The sequence below is a fragment of the Haliotis rufescens genome, unplaced genomic scaffold (assembly GCF_023055435.1).
Source record: "Haliotis rufescens isolate VD_foot unplaced genomic scaffold, xgHalRufe1.0.p SCAF_23, whole genome shotgun sequence".
In the NCBI taxonomy this organism is placed as follows: Eukaryota; Metazoa; Mollusca; class Gastropoda; order Lepetellida; family Haliotidae; genus Haliotis; species Haliotis rufescens.
In genome coordinates, this window is record NW_025963924.1 from 3778553 (window position 1) to 3801459 (window position 22907).

The 22907-nt window shown below is 40.5% G+C and overlaps 1 protein-coding gene across 14 annotated transcripts in view; it reads right to left on the reverse strand.

Annotated features, from left to right (window-relative positions):
• The window catches only part of LOC124116072 (mucin-5AC-like), a 28880-nt gene extending 6465 nt beyond the window's left edge, over positions 1-22415 (reverse strand). Inside the window, exons 1-17 of one of the 14 annotated variants that reach the window (XM_046477269.2) lie at positions 21573-22414; positions 15327-15383; positions 14640-14791; positions 13244-13469; positions 12024-12146; positions 10193-10267; positions 8188-8241; positions 7703-7756; positions 6708-6755; positions 6121-6168; positions 4201-4248; positions 3925-3972; positions 2806-2853; positions 2604-2651; positions 2166-2213; positions 1964-2011; positions 438-473 (exon numbers count right to left, since the gene is read on the reverse strand). In XM_046477269.2, the coding sequence (XP_046333225.2) occupies positions 438-473; positions 1964-2011; positions 2166-2213; positions 2604-2651; positions 2806-2853; positions 3925-3972; positions 4201-4248; positions 6121-6168; positions 6708-6755; positions 7703-7756; positions 8188-8241; positions 10193-10267; positions 12024-12146; positions 13244-13469; positions 14640-14791; positions 15327-15383; positions 21573-21612 (1201 nt within the window). In that variant the 5' untranslated portion in view covers positions 21613-22414. Of the gene's footprint in view, positions 1-437; positions 474-1963; positions 2012-2165; positions 2214-2603; positions 2652-2805; positions 2854-3924; positions 3973-4200; positions 4249-6120; positions 6169-6707; positions 6756-7702; positions 7757-8187; positions 8242-10192; positions 10268-12023; positions 12147-13243; positions 13470-14639; positions 14792-15326; positions 15384-21572 lie in introns of all 14 variants that reach the window. The other 13 variants (XM_046477275.2, XM_046477274.2, XM_046477271.2 and 10 more) reach the window with 13 other exon arrangements.
• Positions 22416-22907: the final 492 nt, after the last annotated feature.

Genomic DNA, 22907 nt, shown 5'->3' on the forward strand with positions numbered 1-22907 from the left:
CCCCTTCCCATAAAAAAACATCCACCATCTGTCTGTCAAACAACGGACTCAATTTGAAATTCTGCTTCTTGTCCATAACGACGAAAACACCTGCCCATACTTGAGCTATCTACCTCTATCAATGAGGATGTCATCTTCCAAATACAAGACACTACTCATTACCCATCTGTTAACAACAACAACAACAACAATCATAATAATAACAATAACAACAACAATAATAATACTAATAATAACAATAACAACAACAATAATAATACTAATACTACTAATAAAAATTTGAAAATCTTACTTACATAAACACCAATGGGAGGTGTGCACATGACATGATGTGTATATATTTATGCAGTGACATGCTTGGTGTGCTTTGACTGTATAATACCATGCATGAACAAAAGTATGAACTCCGAACTCTCGATGGTCAGGGAGAACAATACCTGTATTTGTTACGCCAGAATCAGTCGTGGTTCCAGCTGTAAGGAGATTGTCAGGACAGTCAATAAAATGATAGTTCATCTTACAAGACTATTCATTATTACCGCAGTACTCGTTCTGACGATCTCTTTCCAATTACACATTCGAACTCCTAACAGCGTGTTACCAGTGATTTTGATACGCGGAACAAAAACGTTATCAAAGGCAAATACATTATTCGCTAGTTCCCGTTTATTCAATGTCACATCGGAGGAACAAAACACAGTGATACAGGCCTAAGGGACGCAACTGACATCAAATTTTGCGGTATCCTTGACGACTGGGACACCCTATTCAGAAGGTCATATGTCCATACTTAGACACTAAATTCAAAAAGTATAAAATGAAAAAAGTAAGCAAAAAATACGCCAATCTATGTGAACCATATATTAGTGGGAGTTGTAAAATTGCGCTTTCTGTTAATAAGGTACACGATAAACTTCGGTAAGAACTATTAACGTCTGTATTTTTCACAAAAAAGATATGTTGTTGCTAAAAGAACACCCAACAGTCAAATAATTTATTAAGTATGGCCTTTTAATTATGGCACAAAACGATTTGCCCATTTTGCGATTGTATCTAGACCTAAGTACTAATGAACTGTTAAATATTCATCAATCAAACAATAATTGTGTTTGAACAACTGGAAAAAAGCTTGCTCGAGTCTAGTGCCCCTTTAACAACAATGAGAAACTATTAAGTTACTTATCCTCGATTATCCAGTTTCATTTATTTCATTTGTTTGCTTGTTTGACCTGCACTCAGCAATATTAAAGCTATATGACGGCGGTCTGTTTATACTGCATTGTATTGACATGAGCATCACTCTACGTTGTTAGGATACTATGACATGTATCTCATTTCTCGTTTGGTAAGTTTCGGAAGTGACGTCATCACCTTTCTCCCTTTATCACTGACTTAGCACGGGAATCTTCTTGTTCCTGATTGGGTGACTATTATTAGTGACGTTTCTTTGGAATATTGCCACATCTCCTCGAGGCAAGGGAGTTAACTAACTGTAAACGTCCAGTTTCAAACCTTGCCGAATAAGGCTGGAATTCTGGAGTTACATTCTGGCTGTAATAACGGGTCTATGCATAGTCCAATCAATATATATCTGTAAGGCGTTTTAAAATTGCAAAAATTTATATTTCATTTCAGAACAGAAGAACTCCTCAGAGAAAGTCTTTCAAACGAAGCAGGGATTTTTATGAAATAAACTTTATCTTTGAATTTATGGTTCTGAAGGAGTGCCTTCAAAACATAAAATTTAAATTTTTAGCATACTATTCATAAAAGAATACGAACTGAAGTGTTAATAAATATAGTGCCATGGTACTGCAACTCACCTAGCTAGGGAAACATCAGTTTAAAATGTCAACAAAGACAGACAATTAAAAACATGTTCAAATATATTCTGCATACATTCTGGGAGTAAAAACATTAAAATCCTAACGATTTGAACAACTTTAGATCTAACAACAGGTACCTATGTTTGGGGTTGTTGTATCGTCACGGCCAGGTGTTGATTTCTCAGCTGAAACAAAGGTATTTTGGCTTAGGGAGACGTTTTGTAGTTAATGTTGAATATTGTTTTCAATTCAGAAATTATACCTATTGATCGCTAATCAGAAGACAGTCAACTGGAAACGGTATATTTGTCTATCACGAAAATAAAGATATGTTTATACCTATATTTGGTGGCGTTGTAGCATCACTATCAAGTGTTGTTTTCTCAGCTGAAACAAAGGTATTTCGTCTTAGGGAGACATTTCGTACTTTGTGTTCAATATTATGTTCTCAATTCAGAGATTATCAGATCAGATCTTTTATTCGGTATTTAATGCCACATGGCCCATTGTACAGTTGACATTTTCAGTTTCATTTTTTTAGTCACGTGATATACATGATCTATAAAACAACCTTTATGACAGAGAATATATGTTTCAACAATATGGCTAAAGAACAGCAGAGTTGTTGGATTGTATAAGACTGATAATTATCATCTTGTTTTATGCCTATTGTTAAACATCGGAATATATTTTTCTCTACCTTTTAATCGCTAATCAGAAGACAATCAACTGGAAACGGTATATTTATCTATCACGAAAAAAAAGATATGTTTATAACTATATTTGGTGGCGTTGTAGCATCACTATCACGTGTTGTTTTCTCAGCTGAAACAAAGGTATTTTTGCTTAGGGAGACGTTTTGTAGTTAATGTTGAATATTTTTCTCAATTCAGAAATTATACCTATTGATCGCTAATCAGAAGACAATCAACCGGAAACGGTATATTTAGCTATCACGAAAATAAAGATATGTTTATACCTATATTTGGTGGCGTTGTAGCATCACTATCACGTGTTGTTTTCTCAGCTGAAACAAAGGTATTTCGTCTTAGGGAGACATTTCGTACTTTGTGTTCAATATTATGTTCTCAATTCAGATATTATCAGATCAGATTTTTTATTCGGTATTTAATGCCGCATGGCCCGTTGTACAGTTGACATTTTCAGTTTCATTTCTTTAGTCACGTGATATACATGATCTATAAAAGAAACTATATGACAGAGAATATATGTTTCAACAATATGGCTAAAGAACAGCAGAGTTGTTGGATTGTATAAGACTGATAATTATCATCTTGTTTTATGCCTATTGTTAAACATCGGAATATATTTTTCTCTGAGATGTTCATACTTATCACATACTAATAAAACATGAAATTTTTATCCTCAATCTTTCCTAAATGGCAGTTTTACAGATACCAATTTCAACGTCCCTTTTTTCACATCGACGTCTCAAATTTACACTGAAATTGTATAATGACACACTGAATTTACATTTACATCTCACATACTTATAGAATTTACATTTACATCTCACATACCTATAGAATTTACATTTACATCTCACATACTTATAGAATTTACATTTACATCTCACATACTTATAGAATTTACATTTACATCTAGTGAGTGAGTGAGTGAATATGGTTTTACGCCGCTTTTAGCAATATTCCAGCAATATCACGGCGGGGGACACCAGAAATGGGCTTTACACATTGTACCCATGTCGGGAATCGAACCCGGGTCTTCGGCGTGACGAGCGAACGCTTTAACCACTAGGCTACCCGACCGCCCCACATTTACATCTAACATACTTATAGAATTTACATTTACATCTCTCATACTTATAGAATTCTCTGGTTCTATAGCATACTTAATATCATTGTAATGGCTTTTTGACTAAACATGTCCTTTTACCTTTGTTTAAAAGAGTAAAAGAACAAATTTGTATCCCCTGCATGTCGGGAAATCCACACAAAGAAATACGAGTAACCACATGAAAAATCAGAAATTATACCAATTAATCGCTACTCAGAGGTCAATTATACTGGAAACGGTATATTTAGCTATCACGAAAACAGTATGGATGTGTTTATACCTATATATGGAGGCGTTGTGGCATCACTATCAAGTGTTGTTTTCTCAGCTGAAACAAAGGTATTTGTCAGTTAAGGACCTCAATATAACATAAGATTTCAGGTCAGAAAAAGTACTGTCAAAGTAGGATTATGCTTGATAGCGAACTCCGAACTTTCTGCAATCTTTCTAATGTTTGGAAAATTTCTTTTCATTTTGGTGATTTTAATTCAGATTCCGAAAGGTAAACAATACTATAACTATTATATATTCATGAAAATATCAGTTTTGCATATACCTATATTTGGTGTTGTTGTGACGTCACTGCCCAGCGTTGTTTCGCCAGCTGAAGAAACAGCGAAAGCGTTGTTACCGATATTTTTATAAACATTTCTGAGACATAATCATAAACATAATCGATGTCACACTTGATCGGGAACTTTGAGCTTAATGTATACAACAAACGCAAACAGGTATTGCAGTGTTTTATCATATTTTAATGAACCGCTTCCGGTCTCCGTTCTTCCACTTCCGGTTGCCATTAGTAATTTGTTTTAACCGATATGTATCGACAGGTCCATATGTTCTTTTCACAATATGACTGAAATACTGCCGACGTTACAATAAGTTTAATTCACCCTTTTCTCTAAGAAGTGAATAATACGGTACACTTTTATTATGCTACCAACTCCGAATACATGACTGTCAAAACCACTGACCATTGGTCAACACTCGCACCTTTCCCGAACCTACTTTCGGCTTGTCCCGGAAAGCCACGCGTTGGTCACGCACGACGTTTAGCTTTGCCACAGGAGGAGTTCAGTCAGCTCCACTCGGCTTATTCCGTTAAATACGTTAAACCTCGGGCAGCAATGGAGTACGATGAACTAAAAATCGGGATTGTGTGAAGCTAGATGGTATAACACGACGGCCTCTCGGATAACAGGTTATTCTATGCTTAACAGAAATGATGTAATTTAATTTGAAGGCAAAAATCAATTGGAGTGATTGAGTTTATTACAATGCCACATTGAACAGTATTCCAGTTATATCACAGCGTGTCAGCTTGATGTGGGAGCCATGTCCGAAGTGATGCAGGTCTTAGAAGTTTACCACTTTGGTGAAACCCACGAGCACGGGTATGGTGCTAACAAACCAGAAACAAAATCAAGGCGAACCGAGGTTCGAACCCACACTCATAGGTTTCTGGCAGGGGACGCAACTCTGCACCCGTGCCACGGAAATAATTGAAACATGTGTATGTGGTTCATGACCTGCCGCACGGCGGGGTTGTGTCATGTGATCACCATGCGCCGAAACAAGTTCCAATAATGGGTTCCTGTCAGTGCCGACCGAGGGCTTAAAGAGACGAGTGGCATGAGTGGTGCAGGAAGCATTTAGAAACTATTTATCGCTATGGAACGGTTTGCGAATATTTTACGTCCGTTTCATTTACTTTTGTATGCTTTGTCATGTGTTAACAACACACAGCGTAGTGAAGGTTTGAAAATGTTCAGTTGGAGGAGTGGGTTAAAAGTTACACCAACACTTCGTTCGTTTCCAACTTATGTCATATTCGTGACAACTCGTCCGATTCCGGGACAAGCCGAATGTATGCGAGTGGTGACGAATGATCTCCACAGACGGATGTTAGTGCATTGAAAGCATTGAAGGCGACTCGAGGTATCCAACGTACCTCATAATTTGTCCAGACATCCAATTAAGAACAAGTAAATTAGACTGATATTTCACATAGTATGCACGACCATGCATGCTCATACGCTTAGGCTATACAATTTATTTATTCGTCACTCTTGAAAAAAACACCCGAAAAAAATATTTCAACATATACTGGCAGCGGTGTACCAGGCCCCCGTTCCACAAAGCGATAGTAGCACTAGGACTGTCGCAAGTCTTTATAAAAGTATGGGAGTTACCTTCGTCTTGGCGCTACGATCGCTTTGTGGACAGGACCCTATTTAATGGGTATTGCAGCACGGCATCCGGAATACCACTTAACAGGGCTCGACATCCGGTGTATTTAAAGGGGCTTGGCACCCTCTGCAGTGGTCGTGACACCTCGGAAAGTATGGGTATAACACTAACATTGCCACATGTCGCCACAGTTCTTTCGCAACAAAAAATTATGGAATACAAGCTTAAATGGAATTACGGTACAATTATTACCAATTTATCAATTATAATGTCACGTGTATACCTATATTTGGGGATGTTGTGATGTCATTGCCAGATGTTGTTTTCTCAGCTGTAAAAAGAGGGGTTGAGTCTTAATCAAGATTGCAGTAAAATCACCATCAAACCTTGAACAGAGTACAATTATGTTCAAGCGAATTTGTGTAAAACTGTAGATTGCCGTGCTTCCTCGAGTAAAAGCCTGGATTATATTTATTTCAGACACTCTTTACCCCCGACGTTTAATCGCAAAGATAGTAGTGAGGGGAATTCCGTGCATAAAATTATCCGTTGTTTAAACGAGGAAATACGGTAAAATATATTTCGGAGAAACTGTTTTAGATAACAGTGAAACATTGATATTAGAAAGCTTAAAAATTGTATGTTTATGAAATATATTAATCTATTCTTGTCGAGAGACCTCAAGGATATATCAATGTGTCAGGTCAGTCGATGACATAAAATACGTTCATATGTTCTGTGTATAACGAATGTTCTCCACTGGTCTTCGTGATCTTAGTGTCAAGAAGCACAATTACCGTATAAAGCACAATTTCACTCGAGTGAAATAGTTTCAAACAAACGTTTCATCACAAAATATATAATAACTACCTATATTAGGGCTTGTTGTGGCGTCGCTATCAACTGTTGTTTTTTCAGCTGCAAAAAAAGAGTGTTCGGAGTTGCATAGTTCACAGTCATCCAGACGAACTTCTTACGTTTGCTTAGTAAGCTCTTCACACTGAGCCCAGACCAATCATCTAACAACAGTTTATATCTAAGGGTGAAATACAGTGAAGTGAGTGAATGAGTGAGTGAGTTTAACGCCACTTTCAACATAATTTCACATATATCGTGGCGGTCAGTTTCGTGAGATGGGAGGAAAACCCAAAATGCAGGTTAAGGTTGCAACTATGGTACATTCACGAGCACGGTATGGTGCACAAAAACCAATAATCCGAATCGGAGTAAATGTAGGATTCGAACCCACAAGGATCTCAAAAGGCAGTGTTTGTGAAACAATACTGTGTCGGTAAACAATTAGGTTAAGTGAACTTCGGATATGATTATTATGATGTTAAGATAACATTTATAAATGAATAATATTTTGCAAAATGACATATTTTGGATGAGGTTTTTGCCTTTTTAAGGGCAAATTACGAATACGCACAATTTTAGCAGTTATTATATTTCCAACGCAGTGAAACCCCGTTAATCCGATTATACTTAAGGGATTTATTAATTCGTCCGGATTAACAAATATCCGGATTTAAGAATCAATGTTAATGCGTAACACTCGTCATACACTCATCGGGATAACGAGGTTTCTTGATTATCGGGGTCCGCTTTACAAGATTTCACTGTATATAATTCCACCATATCCAGAGTTGACTTTCAAAACACCCGGTGTCTGTGTCGTGAGTGACTTTCAAAACACCCGGTGTCTGTGTCGTGAGTGACTTTCAAAACACCCGGTGTCTGTGTCGTGAGTGACTTTCAAAACACCCGGTGTCTGTGTCGTGAGTGATCATTACTTGGTGTGGTTCTGTTGTTATTAGTTTGCAAGAATGCAACAATTTGTTAAAGAGAAGTTTGTGAAGACGTACTTGTGACATCGCTGGCTGGTGTGGTTTCCGTTGTTGCAGTTGGTGCTGTCGTGGCTGTAAGGGCAGATGAAAGAATTGAAAACACAAAATCTTAAAGGAGGAATACAATGGAAATGAAACCTTTTTCACCATCCCGTGCCGATAATAGTACATTATAAAATATGGAAAGGGTTGGTTGTTTAACGATGACATGCATCAACCAAGTCAGCGAGCCTGACCATCCGATCCCGTTAGTGGCCTTTTACGACAAGCATACTCGCCTTACACGGCAAGCATGGGTTGCTGAAGACCTATTCTAACCTGGGTCTTCACAGGTCGGCACGGTTCTAACAAACCAATGATCATGATATGTGATTCAAACCCGGAAACATAGGATCATGGCAGGACTAAGGGACGCAACTCTCCACATCAAATTGCGGCGCCTTTGACGACTGGATCTTACAAAACAGGACTTGCATGTAAGATTAGAATATGAAACTAATTACCCTGGCTCGTCCCCGTCGTGATGTCGCTCGAGCTGGTGGTGGTGAGGGGTATAGCTAATGGCAGAATATAGTTGAGGTTAATATAGATATATTGTTAATATTATAAGTTACAAGTACGCAATACAAGATAGGAAGAACGAGGATACATGCGGGAAAGAAAAGGAAATGAATACCTAAATACTTTGAAAGGGATATAGACAGACACAGGCTAAGGGTTTCTATAGACACTCATTTCTACACGGTGAAACCTCGTTAATATGGACGATGTGTATCGAATTCAGCAGGTTTTAAGGTGTTTAGCGGGGCGTTTTAACCATGATATAAAGAGGTGAGGTGAAATTGGGTTTAACGTCGCGTCCAAGATTACTGCACTTATATAGCGACGTGCATGCACGTGTATGTGTGTGTGTGGCTGCTTGTACTAGTCCGGACTGATGCCGATTTATAGTGCTAGCTCACTGAGATACCATGCCGCAGTTTAACATGAATACCCCACTCAGACACAGTATACTGACTCCGAGCCGACCAGTCCTTGTTTTAGCCCCTTAATGCCGAGCGCCAGACAGGGTAACAACAAGTACAATCTTTTAACGTCTTTTTGTATGACGCGGCCCGGGATCGAACCCTGGACCTTCCGCTCTCCGGGCGGACGCTCTACCACAAGACCACGGAGGCGGTCTCATGATATAAAGAAATACGTTTACGTCGTTTTCGACGTTGACGTCATTTTCTGACGACGTTGAGGTCAGTGCGTATACGTAGCACCGCAAGTGTTTCGTCATACGTATAAAGGCTTGGCATAGACAGTTGGGATGTACTGGCGGTAGGGTCAAATGTTAAGCTTGCAAGTCGAATCCAATATTTTTAAAAGGTCGGTACCACCCAAGACCAAATCACGAAGTGAACAGGTTGGCACATAAGGTGTCTGAAAAGGCTTGTTGGGGAGCAGTTCCGTGCCCGCCTGCACCCCACGCCCTTGATCAGGATTACGGTGTCCAGTTTAACGAGGTTCCACTGCAGTGCGACAACGAAACCATTCGTAGACTATAGTCTGCAAGAAGCAGAAAGGCAGATTCTTGATTTCCCATACCAAGTATTACATACGACATACGCAGACAGGAGTAATGATGTGAAATAAGAGGAGTCACTCACCTCGAAGTGGTAGAATCCACATCGAGTTAAGGGGGGTTTCAGGACAAAGGGTCGCGCGATTATATACAGAGAATATGGCGAATATACCAGTTTGGTAAATGTTATTCCGACTTAACCTTTTATAGCTATAAGTCTCGAAGATGTTCTTCGTGTCCAGCTGTGTCGACAAAAACAGTTTAAGAAAGAAAGGTTCCGTTTCTTTCCGCAGATCTTTATAAGTGCGAATGAAACGGCAACCCTTACTTTATATGCTGTAGCAGCGTAGTCATTCATACTTCTATTCATCGCATCTATGTTGTAAAAACAGCAGCCAACAAACTGTTTCGGTTTGACATTTAGTACCCATACAAAACAATAAAATAAAATCCAAATGGAGCCTAGATCAATCCTTAACTTCCTTGAGGTGAGGCAATCTAGACTTGCCAAATCAATCCAGACTTGAGTTGGACTCCTTTTTAAATTTATTTTCTAGGGTCTGGGTGACATTCTAGACCTACAGGGGCGAAGCGCGATGCTTGCCGCCATTTTGTTTTGCCGCCACGTCGTATGCCGACTCGGCGTGAAAATGAATCTATTGAAATTATCTATTGTGTCTGAATGTTCAACCATAGGACCAATGCCCGTACAAACATTTCGAAATATTCTACATCTTTATCATATCTCCACTACTTTGTGTTTTTTTGTATTTGTTTTTTAAAAATATGTTTTAATAATAAACATCTACAACCTGAGTACCAGGATGAAACGTTGTGTTTTAGTTACCGAGTGTTTTCTCTTCTCATATTACAGAGGAACCGTTAACCACAAAAACAGATTTCTGTTTATGAATATATTTAGATGACGTTCCCCTCACCCAAACAATCCTCGTAAGACATACAGCCCGGCGCTCCCCTCGTGCACCAGACCATACCTTCAATGCACCAGTTGGCTGGAACAAAACTTCACTGCATAGAGATTCACCTCCCAAAAACAACTGGCATTAACAGCCAGCGTTTAGAATGAGTGTGTAAGCATGGTTAAAGCCGCTTTGAACACATCCTCGATCATCCAGGGTATTATATCTATATTCTGTTAAGAGAAATTCGGATGATCGGAACCACATTTTACGCCTAATGCAATGTAAATAGCGTATGATATATCATGCAATCTGGTACCGTAGTTCCTGCAATGTATGTCATGAATTGTTTTTTCTTCATGTTACCGGTATTTTTGATTGGTTACTAGTTTGTTTGTGTGTTTGGTAACGCCGCACACATCTTCCCGAGGCAAGTGAGTTAACTGACTATGAAAGTCCAGTTTCCACCCTTGCCGAACTAGGCTGGTATTATGGAGTTACATTTTGGCTGGACTAACGAGTCTATGCATTGTCCAATCAAAATCGCGCACCGAAATCGATATCCAGTTCGTAAAGTGTCATGCAGATTTCGGTCGACTGCAGGATTTGCAAAGCATGTGCACCGCTAACTCGTTGTCAACAGGTATTTTCTAAATCTTTTCATGCTTTTAATCAAGGTGCTCACGTGATTTGGTGCACTTCGCGATGTAAGACTCGTTTTATCACAATATAGATCTTGATATCAATCAGATCGTCTTGACTGGGCGCCACCGTTTTGTTTGAAGCAAATGCAAGTGATACGAAAGGTTGAATCTGATTGGTCAATAGGAGAGGCATAGAAAGGACATAACTCGTAATAGCCACTGGTGGCGCTACGATCGAGCCCAGGAATTCCAGCCTAGTTCGGCAAGGGTGGAAACTGGACTTTTAAAGTCAGTTAACTCTCTTGCCTCGGGAAGTTGCGCCGCACACAACTTAATCCATATATATGAAGACGGTCTGTAAATAATAGAATCAGGACCAGACAAACCAGTGATTGATATTGTGAGCAACAATCAACGCCGTCGGGATACACGCAACAATCAACGCCGTCGGGATACACGCTATCAACCAAGTCCCACAGCCTCATCACCCGATCCATTAAGCTGCTTTTTAAGATGGGTATTGGTTGTTAATGGCCTATTCTAACCCATAATCCCCACAGACTGGTTGAGGTTCCTCAACCCAAGAAAACTGTGATATTTATAACAGGAACTACGGTAACAACAATGCTCGTGAATTGGAAGGGTATCACTATAGAACAGACGTTAGGTAGTAATACAATATATGTACTATTCACCAGCAGAAAACATACAGAAATACAAGAACAGGAAGAAATACGATATAAGATGAGAGAATTGATGCTGCATATTTGATACACATTAGGAACCAACCATTTAATATTCTGGGGTGTGGGAGGCTGAATTGTTATTATTATTTATATATTTATTTCATTTACTAAATTATTTTTCATTAATTAAGCTTTCCATTTGTATTGGTGGTCTTGAGGTCAAATTATGGTGATTTAAAAAATAATAATAATAATTTCTGGTACAAACTATTACAAAAGACAAAAGAACCACCACCACCCTACCCCCCAATTATATCAAATGGTTGCTCCCTTATTCAAGGATTTATCATAATTTGAAAAAAATATCATCTGGAATCTCCCACAATAACTTCCACAGGACCAACCGGTCTGAAGCCTGACAGTGTGGTTAAGCTCATTGCTTTTATCCATATGTAGATGCCGGAGTTCAAGATCTCATTATGATTTGGTTAGATGTAACAGGAGAGGGACACGACTCACAGTTAGCGAAGTCTGGAGTTGTCGCTGGTGACGATGACGATGGCGTGGTTGTGTCGTCACTTTGAGGGGAGACGTCTTCTCCATACTTTCTGAGGACATTCGAGGGAATCCTCTCCCTAGGGTCTGAAACGCACAGTGTTGTTTGTTTGTTTGTTTGTTTCTTGTTTAACGCCGCTCTCAGCAATATTCCGGCTATATGACGGCGGTCTGTAAATAATCGAGTCTGGACCAGACAATCCAGTGATTGACATCATGAGCATCGATCCCCGCAATTGGGATCGATGACATGCATCAACCAAGTCAGCGGGCCTGACCACCCGACCCCGTTTGTCGCCTTTTACGACAAGCATAGTCGGCTTTTACGGCAAGCATGGATTGCTGAAGACCTATTCTACCCCGGATCTTCACGGGTCGCACAGTATTGAGAACCTTTGGATGTTAACATTGTCGCACCCGTTTTGTGAAGCACATACTTTTTGACACCCAGGTAATCAGTGAGCGAGTGGTTTAACGCCGCTTTCACCAATATCATTACATACCCCCATCCCTCACCTCGCAACACTCGTGGATAAAGGGCTAAAATACGATGATTTTCGAGCTTTCTGTGGAAGAGTGAGTGAGTATGGTTTTACGCCACTTTTAGCAATATTCCACCAATATCACGGCGGGGGACACCAGAAATGGGCTTCACACATTGTACCAATGTCGGGATTCGAACCCGGGTCTTCGGCGTGACGAGCGAACGCTTTAACCACTAGGCTACCCGACCGCCCCTTGTATGATTGAGCAACTGTGCCAGCATTAAACAGAATAAACATCAAGCCTCTAATATATGAAGTATGGTAATTCGGTTTCGCTCTGTGCACTAATATGTATTCATATGTATCCCGTTGGTCGAACCTCTTTCAAGAAGCGCGTCACTCTTGTATTAACTTACTCAAGGAAAGCAAACCTGTGACGTCACGACTGGCCACGTGCGTCAATGAAATAGGGTGTGAAGAGCGAACGCTTTAACCACTAGGCTACCCGACCGCCCTTTCTGTGGAAGAGTTAAACATGGAAAGCAGAATTGTGGAAATGCATAACAGTCACTGAAAAGTCAGAGGAACGTCTGTTTGTGTCTTTTACTGTACATTCAGACATCCCCAAAAACGCGACATGTTCGCTCCGCGTTTGCGTTCGAGGGAACCTTTTTTTGTGAAGTAGTGTAAGAGTCTTACGTTCCACGCAGTAGGCCACGTCGCACCGGTCTGGCTTCTGCAGCTGGTACGCCAAGAAGTTGCTGCAGTTTCTTATCTTGGCGGGTTGTCGGAGAACGCAGCAGTCGAACTTGCCGAGGATGTCGTATGCCCCGCACGACCACGCCTCCACCTCCTTCCCCACGTCCGGGAGAGGTTGGTCACCAAGGTCAATCCTCAAGGACACGGCGCCCCCACAGGCCCCGGGCTGAAACAGATCAGAGCCATTCGTGATCACTCGTGTCATATCTTAACATATGCTCCACCATGCTCCACACACTTCCAGTCGGATAACAGTGCTTCCAGACCTTGACCTTAATGAAGACAAATTCATAACATCCAAAAATTGCCAAATCTCATGATTGTACAAGTAAAGTGCCATAGTACTTGCAATGAGTGAAGCAACCATGACCTCACCACAAATGTGACCTTGACCTTTGAAAGACATACCACCGTCATGTCATGTCGTTAAGTTTAAGATACAAGATACACGCAAGTAGAAGGTGTATAACTTATGTATTATTGTCCCAGAAACTGACAGCTGCGACCTTGACCTATATACTTTTCACTGCATGTGCCCAAATACTTCCCCATGATCATGCACAATCTCTGATGGCAGTGATCTTTGTTTAGTAGACATTAGACAAAATGGTGGCGGTGACGAAACCTAAAACAGGCTGAAAATTAAAACAAGATATGATTTCAAAACATGGTTACGTAATAGAGTAATATATAGTAATAGGTAGATAACTTGTTCCAAGTGTAGAGATTCCGGGGTAGAATAGGTCTTCAGCAACCCATGCTTGCCGTTAAGGGCGACTATGCTTGTCGTAAGAGGCGACTAACGGGATCGGGTGGTCAGGCTCGCTGACTTGGTTGATGCATGTCATCGTATCACAATTGTGTGGATCGATGCTCATGATATCAATCACTGGATTGTCTGGTCCAGACTCGATTATTTACAGACCGCCGTCACATAGCTGGAATATTGCTGAGTGCGGCGTAAAACAACAAACCAACCAACCAACCAATCCAAGTGTATATAACAGGGACTGGACTTTCATGCAATAAGACGGTATGAGAGCACAACCCCGTGGTCCCGTCCCACAAAGCGATCGTAGCGTCACGCCAGTCCTAAGTCCATGTCAGAATACGTTACGATCAATTTTGCGCTACGATCGCTTTGTGGAACCATGGACCCTAAGTATAGAGCGTATAAAGGGTCCATGGTGGAAACGGACCCCTGGTCAATTCTGACAAACGATAAATTCTGACCATGCACAATGTTGTTATGTTTTGTTGAGCTAAGTAAATCTACAAGTAATGAATATATATAAAATAAAAGCTGTTATGGATAATGCAGAATAGAGCTTCTCACCCTGAGGCAGACCGTTGGCAATGTGGCAGGAACGTCGTTGACGGTGAATCTGTACCAGCCGCCGTTGAGGTTGTCGTCGCATCTGCCGGTGGTGACGTCGCTGCTGACAACTCGGTCAGCTGAGGCGATCTCATGGCTGGTTGAGCAGGGATCTACAACATAGGCATTACGCAATTAAAAAGGGCTCTGGGAGCCCTGTAGTTTACTTTAAGGGGCCCTAATTCTCTGTACAGAGTTACGTCCCTTAGCTATGACCGACGTTTGAATCCCTGATTCAACATGATACATGATGCATTGTTATAAGTTCGTCATTCGCACACAATAACATGCTCGTAGGGATTACACTGTCCGATATTGATGTATTCTGATGCTGAGGGGGCACGGGCCCAGTCGTCTAAGACGCTGTGCAGAGTTGCGTCCCTTAGACACGCCAGAAACCTATGATTGTGGGTTCGAATCCCGGTTCGCCCTGATTATGTTTCTAGGTTTGTCAGCACATTACCCGTGCTCGTGGGTTTCACCGAAGTGGTAAACGTCTGAGACCTGCATCACTTCGGGCTTTCCTCCCACATTAAGCTGACATGTCGTGATATAACCGGAATACTGTTAAAAGCGGCGTTAAACTCAACTCACTCACTCACTTTTTGTAACCTAATATAAAGAAACAGCATACAATCACATACTGACCTGTCGGTGTGGTGTCAAGGGGAGGTAATGTCGACTTGTCCACGAGATCCCCATTCACTGAAACATATATGTGAAGTGCATGTAAAATATTGCAATGCCGCCAGCATTGCAGCGATTTTATGCTGAAGGAGCATCACATTAAATTTCCTGGTATTTGGCCCTGATTTCGGATGAGCGATAACGCATTGTCGCTGACCTTGGGACAGCCGTCTCGTTTCAAGTGGTATCATCAAAACAAGGAAGTTTTAGCTAAATAAGGACAGTGAACGCCTTAACATTCATTGGATTGTCTCATTTCATCTTCCTGAGGCAAGGGCGTTAACTGACTGTTTAAAGTCCAGTTTCCACCCTTGCCGAACTATGCTGAAATTTCTGGGTTTGATCGTAGCGCCACCTGTGGCTATTACGAGTTATGCCCATTCTATGCCCCATTCTATGCCCCTCACTTGCATTTGCTTCAAACAAGGCGGCCCCCAGTCAAGATGATCCAATTGATGATCAAAATATATATTGTAATAAAACGGGTCTTGCCTCGCGAAGTGCATCAGATCACGTGAGCACCATGAAAATATTTGCAAAATACGAGGGGCGTTCAATAAGTTTTGCAACTTCAATATAAGATCAAGTGGCAAATTCATAACATCCAAAAATTGCCAAATCTCATGATTGTACAAGTAAAGTGCCATAGTACTTGCAAAGAGTGACGCAACCATGACCTCACCTCAAATTTGACCTTGACCTTTGAAAGACATACCACCGTCATGTCATGTCATGTCGTTAAGTTTAAGATACAAGATACACGCAAGTAGAAGGTGTATAACTTATGTATTATTGTCCCAGAAACTGAAACCCAAAATATTGTACCCGGGTTCGATTCCCGACATGGGTACAATGTGTGAAGTCCATTTCTGGTGTCCCCCGCCGTGATATTGGTGGAATATTGCTAAAAGCTGAGTAAAACCTCACTCACTCACTCACTCACTTAAAATTACAACTTTGTATGTATCTTGAAATTTTAACTCAGTATCTTGAAATATCAACATAACGTCCTAAAATTTCAAGATACTAACTTGAAATTTCAAGGCAAAAATTAAAACAAAGATAGCCCTAAAAGGCTTCCGTGCGTGTGAGCTGCATGTTATTTACTAAACAAAATGCAGATTTCGCTCAATACATTTATACATTTCCCCTTATTCCCTGGTCAATTTGTTTTGATACAAAAGCCCTTGAAACTTCAATACACTTTAAACTGTTAATTGGAGTGCACTTATATCGACAGTCAACACAGCCGCTCCCACTATAATGAATTGTTGGGCCACAGCATTGACAGACAAGAGGTTCCCACACGAGGGGTCAGAGGGCGCTGGAGGTCAAATTGCATATGTTTGTTTTCCCCGATTCCATCCATGTTGACATTTAAAACAATGCCATCCCTAGCACGCTGTCAAACATGATATCATCAACAGTGATATCATAGACACACCCTATGGGACGCTAATGAATCAGACATCCACGGGACTGTCATGGCTAAAAACAATTTTTTTTGCCATTTTGTGCAACTGGGTTCCGTCTGAGCGCAAACGAGCATAGCTAAAAGAATTGTCAACTCGTTGCGTAATGATTCATGTATATTCCCCCCATGTATATATTTTTTTCAGATGCTATTTAAAATACATCTGGACTTACGGTATTATACAGTATGTTTGAACACATTTAACTGTATGTTGGGTATATTTTTAGATGCAAGGCATATGTAAATTAAACCAAAACAATTCCTGAAGGGTTCATTGCCTGAAGTACTTGAAGTCATACGCGCAGTCTGATTGGTTTGTCGTATTTTCGCACATAACATTCATCCATAGGGCGACGAGTTTTCTTGCAGGTGACGGAAAGGGGCGAGTGGTGACGAATGCTTTTTTTTTGGTCAGTTCAGGGGCCTTCGTTTATCCGAGCACTTGGATAATGACTGTGCAGTTTAACGGGTTGGCGATGACCGAATATTGAATTTTCGACATATCCCCAGTTTGAGATTGATTTCTTGAACTTCGTAGTCACTAAATAATAATTAATTGTTTGATTTTGAAATATATGACATACAGATATATCTCAAAATATATTAATTAGATATTTCGTTTAAGAAGATTGACCTTTGTGATCCTGGCACAAGGCGTATGTAGCGGCACCATAATTTCAAATCGGAATTCCCGTTGTCTCGAACTTCGGATGGGTCGAGGGGCGGTCGGGTAGCCTGGTGGTTTAAGCGTTCGCTCGTCACGCTGAAGGCCCGGGTTCGATTCCCGACATGGGTTTAATGTGTGAAGCCAATTTCTGGTGGCCCCCGCCGTGATATTGCTAAAAGAAGCGTAAAACCATACTCACTCACTCACTGGGGTCGATGATAGGTCTATATGTGTTCCGGGGCTGTTCGAGTTCAGGTTTCACATCATTATTATCATTGTTATCATTGAGATTATAGTGATTTGGTATCACTATGCACACGGACAATACCGCTAATGGTGACTGCTTAGGGACTAAAATGATAGTTCGTTTTATACAATATTTCGCTCTATCAGACTTCGACACATCGTTGTATATTATTACTATCAACTCTTTTTCTTGCTAATTGTTTAATTAACAACGCTTACAACACTGTCAGAGTATGGTATTTCATATATTTACAAATATATAATTCGTAAAAGAAATTTAATGCTTCATATTGTTAGATAAAAATGTTTGCCACAAAAAATTACATTCTTGCAATGTGTATTTTAGAGTAAGAGAGTGATTTGGGTTTATCCCCGTATTCCAGTCATATCACGGCGTGTCAGCTTAATGTGGGAGAAAGCCCGAAGTGATGCAGGTCCCAGACGTTTACCGCTTCGATGAAACCCAGGAGCACGGGTATGGTGCTGACAAACCTAGAAACATAATCGGGGCGAACCGGGATTCGAACCCACAATCTTAGGTTTCTGTCGTGCCCAAGGGACGTAACTCTGCACAGCGAGTCGCGGCGCCTCAGACGACTGGGCCACCAGTGCCCCCTGTGTATTTTAGAAGAAAAAAAATTTGGGATCATAGTTTTAATTAAAAACACGTCTGCTTTTGTAGCCTTCTTGAATTTTTTTTATCTGGTCTCAATACAAAATCCAGAACTTAAACGTCGCCCGTTCTTCAAGACGATTTACCTCCACGGCCATATTGCAGTAAATTGTAACACCCGGATATCCTCAAAGTTCAAGTGAAGGTTTTGTCCAATGAGATATCGTCATTTGATCAAATGAGCACGTGGAACATAAACTCAAGACAATTCGTTTGATAGGAGTCATAATGTATGCTGCACGTGCAATCCATGCAACAGGATTTACGTGAGAACATTCAGTAATACATGCATATAGTAGTCTTATTACTTAAGGTATTGTCGCCTTATTAAAAAAAAATTCTTCGAAGACGTGTTTCCTTTGTAAATATCTTTTCAACATAACGCACTGTCAAAAGTTGTCAATTTAATAAAATACAGTCAAATATTACATTTTGCACGGGATGAACGTGCAGCGCACAATGCGATGTTACGCCTCGACGAGCTATCTATTGCGACCATACACGCCTTACTTCCGGGTCACGCCCAGATCGAGCATGCAGACTGCATACCTCCTATTTCCCTTCCCACGTCGACCGTTGGACATTAACTCTAATTTGAGCAACAATATCATCATTAGGCTTTGAAAGCGGAGACGGTACAGGGAGACCGCTTGTATTGAGACTAAGATTAGAATAGCAAAATAACGACACTGCCGCTGCAGGCGGATATTCTCGCCTCGACTCCTTGGCTATATTATTTTACTTATAAGGTATCTATGAGAACCTCGGCTGATATTTTTATCCTTCGGTTATGGTGTGGGGAGTTCAATAATTAAATACACACTAATAGGAATTAATATAGTACCCTTATAATTAATTTATTATTTGTAATCTTTATAAACGTCAAATATTTTACAACTATACTTTTCAAATTAAGCTTTCACAATAATTAATAAAATTGCCATGGTTGTATGGAAAGAAAAAATGTTTTTTCAAAAGCAATATCTCTGTGTAGTGGTCACAATATAAATAACCATACTGAAGTAGAGACACTTAAAAAGTTATAAGTCTTTTTACGTTCGCTGGTATGAGACGGCCCATCAACATTTAAGGGCATCACTATGACCAATTACATAATTTGGCAACAGATAATAATTTGTTTACAAATTAATTTAATATGCACATCGCTGTGAACACATGACCAGGATGTATTTTTAATCAGTGGAAACGCAAGTCCTTGATATATCCGCATGACTTTCGCAACGCTTTCCCGCCCATCCCAGCTCTCGCCCAAATGTACTTTTAGAGTGAGTGAGTGAGTGAGTTGGGTTTAACGCCGCTTTTAACAGTATTCCAGTTATATCGCGGCGTGTCAGCTTCATGTGGGAGGAAAGCCCGAAGTGATGCAGGTCTCAGACGTTTACCACTTCGGTGAAACCCACGAGCACGGGTATGGTGCTGACAAACCTAGAAACATAATTGGGGCGAACCGGGATTCGAACCCACAATCATAGGTTTCTGGCGTGTCCAAGGGACGCAACTCTGCACAGCGAATCGCGGCGCCTTAGACGACTGGGCCACCCGTGCCCCCTGTACTTTTAGACTAACGTACCATTGCTGTAGTATGATTCCACCAATCTACTGATACTAAGGTAACAAGGGACCGATCTTGTGATATTATGGGTGAGAGGCTGGTTGTTTTTGAGAAAAGTAAATTGTTCCTGAAAATACTGGAAAATATATATTTTGCTTTAGGTTTTACACGAAGTACACGATGGATGTCCTGAAAAGATGTGTTGCGAAAAAATATTTCGGTTCCTTCTTTCAGACAAAAATGTGTATTTCTTGAAGCATTGTCTGAAAAATATTCTGTCGCCTACAAAAAACACCAAAAAATTAACCAGTCCCCACCCTAATAATATAAATGGTCAGTTCCTAATATGTAAATAACTAGATTACTTTTTCAGTTTGTTTGTAAATAATCAAATCTGGACCAGACAATCCAGTGATTGACATCATGAGCATCGATCAATACTGGGATACGATGACATGCATCAACCGAGTCAGCGAGCCTGACGGCCGATCCCTTTAGTTGCCTCTTGAGACAAGCATGGTTTGCTGAAGACCAATTCTAACCCGGATCTTCAAAGGGGCTTGTTCAGATTGCTAAAGGCAAGAAACCACGTGGTGAGCAGTCATTTTTCACTAACTTCAAATTTCACAGACACGATTCGAGAGAAAAAATACGCAAACTAAAACACTATTGAAACTGGTGCAAGGAACATCGTGGGAAATATTGAAATGAGACACAAGAATACGTGGCTTTACCAAAAACATTATAAAGAAATATTTTTTTTAAATCACATGAGAGGTCAATAACTATCATTATCTTCAGGTAAAAATAATCATTTGGTACGCACATGTTTAATTTTACCTGAAGATATTTTCCTTCAGTGGAGATATTACACACCATAAGAACTTAACTACAGATTTAATGGTAACAACATGGCCATTTTCTCAAAATGCCAAGTTTTCATACAGCATCAAATAAAATGTTTCTGCATCAAACATTATATTTGTTTACAGACCGATACGTATTCGAACCGTAAAGGTATATCAATTGGTAGAATGAAATCAGTATCAAGGATATTACGGCGTTAATATTGACTCAGGTTTTCAAAATACCATCGCATATTTCGCTTATAATGCGTTATAACTGTGATCTCAATGTTTTTATCGACATCTGATTAATTCAATTTCGACTTCTATGAAGGAAATATTAAAGAACAAACACTAAGCATTGACATTATTCCGCGGAAAAACTGAAATCGATTTTTTAAAGTAATGCATACAGTGTTACGCATTGACTCAATCACTTGTTAAACATGAATCACATTCTCTACCCATTTACGGTAAGAATAAAATAGACAGAAGACCCTATAATTATTACAATAAGACATGACACGCCTTTAAACCTACATCAAGGATGTCGATACAAGACATTAAGCCTTTCTACGTAAACCGATAAGAAATGGAAAGCTGCACACGTAACTGCGCGTTACCCTGCACCGTGCATTACATAAGTAAACTGATACACTGTATATATATACAACCAAAGCCAGCCTTACGTAGTCAGAGCAGTTGAAATTCTTGAAACCTAACACTTACCAATCTGTAGGACGATAAGCAGAAAAACAGTTGACCTCATGGCGTCGCCGCCTACAACACTCGCAGACGACACAAATAATTCCAAAAGGACACAATCTGCACGACAGGAATCCAGGTATGAAGTATCAACTATCCAAGTTGAAAGTGTTCCAACGAAATTATTTCGAAATACAAGAGTTTTGAGTGGAATTTCAACGGCCTGTGTCCCTCCCGAAGGTGTTCCCAAGAAGACAATCACGAGGAACACAAAGGATCATTAAGCGGGCTTGTTATCAGCTAGATTGTCGTCATCCTCAACAGCGAAAGGGCGACGGTGCACAGTCTCGTGTTACCGGAGCTGCCCAAATTCCTCTGCTTCGTCCAGAGAATGCCGGGAGGGAGGAGGAAGCGATGGGTGGGGGTGGAAGAAGAGGGGGGAGGGTCATCCACAACAGGCCTGCACAATTAGCGCTCATAAAACAATATGACGCGTCTGAAGGCTATCTGAACTGTAGGCGGTCCTGCTCGCCTGATGTCATTTCGGCAGGCGGCACAAAGGTGGGCACGGAATTCCAAACATCCACATGGGTTAACTTCAATACAGTATTATTTATGATACCACACCAGCAGGTATTTCAAAACAATGCTCACATATTTCAACGCAGTGGATTAAAGAATGTCACTTCGTTCATCACCAAACTGGAGGAACTCAAGCGGAGTCAAAGAGTTTGATTTGTTTCAGTTAAAGATTACCGAGCAGAAGACACATGTTTACGAGAATGTTGTTCCTCCTCTCGTCACGTGCGCGTTATGGAAGCTAGCAGCCCTGTATGTCCGGCAATTAGTCAAGTTTGTGTCTGAAACTCCCGCCCTCTGATCAACACTGGTTTATCAAGAACAGGAAGCTTTTAATTTTGAATATCCGCCTTCTTACAAGGCTCTGACGTCACACTCCTCCGTCAACCTGGTAACTTTAGATCTCATTGCTACAGTCTCAGTCGGTGTGAGTGTTTGGCCAGCCAGGACCTCGTTAGTCCGGAAACTCTGCTTTCCGGGCGATTATTGTTGGGAACCTCTCTAAATCACCACGAACTTATGATCCGTTAATCCGGAATTTATTAATCCGGACGATTACACTGAAAACGGAATCGTTAGGGTTACCGTGTTTCCTCTATTAGGCGCTGTATTCTAACTGACGCATGCATGATTCCCCGCTCTGTCCAAAACATAGAAGCCGGGGCTCTATTAGATGCCGAGTCCATCATTTATAGTGTGATATGCTGGTGATTAATAATTAATTTCCTGAAAAATGTACCTTTTGTATGATTGATTGAGTGAGTGAGTGAGTTTGGTTTT